This window comes from Lepus europaeus, chromosome 15, assembly GCF_033115175.1.
Source record: "Lepus europaeus isolate LE1 chromosome 15, mLepTim1.pri, whole genome shotgun sequence".
Classification (NCBI taxonomy): Eukaryota; Metazoa; Chordata; class Mammalia; order Lagomorpha; family Leporidae; genus Lepus; species Lepus europaeus.
Genome location: NC_084841.1, coordinates 81237521 through 81240131, shown reverse-complemented (window position 1 = coordinate 81240131; position 2611 = coordinate 81237521). Strand labels below are relative to the sequence as shown.

The window sequence follows — 2611 nt, the reverse complement described above, 5'->3', positions numbered from 1 at the left end:
TTGTAACAAAGCAACTTGTACACTTTTAACGTTTAAAACTGAGCATCTTTCTTTTCCAGTGAAACAAAAAGAAAATTTAAAAATAAACAGGAACAAAATTACAATAGAGAATGTCAATTCCAAATAAGATCCTACAGGTTCTGCTGATTCTCCCATCGAGTGGCAGGGCTCAAGTCATCATTAGGAGAGAATTTTATTTAAAAGTGTCATCTTCCACTGCAGGGATGTCCGTTAAACATCACAAGTAAACATGCCAAAGGAGAAGCCATGTTGTCAAAATGCCCACTTAACCCACCCAAACATCTCAAACCCACCCTTTGCTGACCTTCTATAACCCCATTTTTTTAAAGTTTTTTTTTTCTTTTTTTTTAAACAAGAGAAAGTAGACAGATACATGTTGGTAAATGCTAACTGTCCGTATTCACATAGAGACACAGTGTAATCTCTGAGCCCAATATACAGAGAAAGGAGGAGAAAAGCTAGAATTCTATGCACTACTACACAGGGGCCTGGCAACCTCCAGCTTCCAGCAGAGCCAGGAACAGGAGGGTTTCTTTAGTGGTGTTGTTTCAAGAGGGATAAAATGAATTTGGAACAGAAAGGGGTAGAGATTCTTTTCCCATTGTATTTTGCTTCAGGTATTTTCCCCACAATAAGGTGAGAACCATGGTGCAGAGAAAAGAGACCTCAAAAACAGGGAGACTGAGCACAAGAGGGAAAAAATAAAAAGACGGCAATTTGCTCCCAGGGACTGGAGAAAATAAAAAAAAAAAAAGTTGGAATCCATCAGTGTTTTCTATTAGTCATCTTCTCCTCCATCCTCCTCTCCTTCTTCCCCTTCATCATCATCTTCATCTTCCTCCCCTTCATCCTCGTCGCCTTCCTCATCAATGTCTTCCAAGCCTTCTTCTTCTTCATCATCATCATCATCATCTTCTTCTTCTTCTCCTTCCCCTTCTTCATCATCCATATCAGGAACCAAGTAGTACTGCAATGGATTCGGCCAGATATCATCCTTGATCACCTCTCCTAACTCATCCGCACCTGCGTCAGAATGGTCAGTAAACCAGGTGAAGAAGCTCTCTGGCTCCTCGTGCTGCCTCTTCCTGCTGGCTTTGTTCTGCGTTTGACTTGAACGTTTCATCAAATGCTTTCCAGATTTCCATTTGATTTTGGTGGACTTTGAAGATGGATCACCACTCTCATTCAGATGAAATTCTTTGAAGAGAACTTTATTTTCAAAGTAAGGATTTTCATCAAAATAAGAATCTATTCTGTAACCTGATTTAATATCTTCAAATTCTGTCACTTCCACTCTGGTCAGATAATGCAGCGCCTCTTCATCCTCCTCCCCAAGCAGTTCAGACACTTGTGGACAGTTGACAAATGTTGTTACCCAAAAATTTGGGATTTTGGCGATCAGTTCTGACCTCTTCTGAAAAAATGGTTGGCGGAGTTTGTTATATTTCTGTTCTACTTTCAAAATCTCCTCACTGGCTTGTTCATTAAGTCTGTCTATTTCATTTTGTACTTCATCAATATGTTCAATTGCTTCTTGTTCTTTTTCTCCCGTCAACAAACCCGGAGAGGCCAATGTGTCAGCCGGCCTCAGGCCAGGAGCTGCTCTTGGCTTCTTTGTTTGAGGAAGGAGCGAAGACTGGCGTTTGGGGGCCATGCTTCCAGGAAACACAGACCCCAGCGCCAGGCAGGAGGAAGCTGTGAGGACTGCCCTGATCTACACTTAATAGATGAACAGCTTAAGGTGTGTTCAGGCAGTTTAAGTGACATGGGTAAATCAGTGGAACTGGCTAATGCAGAGCACAGATTTGAACTCATGTTGTGTTTTCTCAACCACTGCATCTCAGTTCTTCTGTATCCACTTAGCTTAGCGGCCTTTGTTTATTTTTCCAGCCCATCCTATGGGCTTTAATATCAGATTTTTTGTATATTGTTATTCAAATTCTTGCTTCACAAGACTTGGAATGCATTGGTGTGAGAAGTAGTATCTTTGTTATTCCTTGACCCTATTGTAACTGAGTTGCATTTGTGAACTTTCCTCTTCTCCCTAAAAGGAAAAAGATTAGGGAGGTACCCGTTGAGTTAAAACTCTGACATAGTTTCTAATTTATGAATTAATCAGTTTTCAACTAATAGTTACTCATTTCTTCCTTCCTCCTTTAATAATGGTGCTTTAGAATTTGAGAAAAGTATAAGAAAAAAGTCTGAAAACAACTTTTTTTAAGAAATTATTTTATTTGAAAGTCAGAGTCACAGAGAGAGAAGGAATGCCAGAGAGAGAGAGCGAGCTCTTATATCTGCTGGTTCACTATCCAGATAGCCTAAAAGGCTAGGAATGGAGCAAGACAAAGCTAGGAGCCAGGAACTTCTTCCAGGTCTCTCATGCACGCATGACAGGGGCCCAAGTCCTTGCACCATTTTCCACTGCTGTGCCCAGGCCATTATCAGGGAGCTAGATCAGAAGTGGAGTAGGTGGACAGAAATTGGCACCTGTAAAGTATGGAATGCTGGTACTGCAGATGGAGGCTTTACCTGCTATGCCACAATGCCAGCCCCAGAACAAGTCATTTTTATTTGTGAAAATATTTCAACA

The 2611-nt window shown here is 40.9% G+C and overlaps 1 protein-coding gene across 1 annotated transcript; it reads right to left on the bottom strand.

Annotated features, from left to right (window-relative positions):
* Positions 1–799: 799 nt before the first annotated feature.
* LOC133774373 (protein SET-like) lies at positions 800–1675 on the bottom strand. The gene has a single exon (XM_062212016.1). The coding sequence runs from the start codon at positions 1673–1675 to the stop codon at positions 800–802; it is 876 nt and encodes a 291-aa protein (XP_062068000.1).
* Positions 1676–2611: the final 936 nt, after the last annotated feature.

Bases quoted from the DNA above. Each gene is read 5' to 3' on its own strand.
- LOC133774373 (XM_062212016.1), bottom strand. From the start codon at position 1,675: ATGGCCCCCAAACGCCAGTCTTCGCTCCTTCCTCAAACAAAGAAGCCA.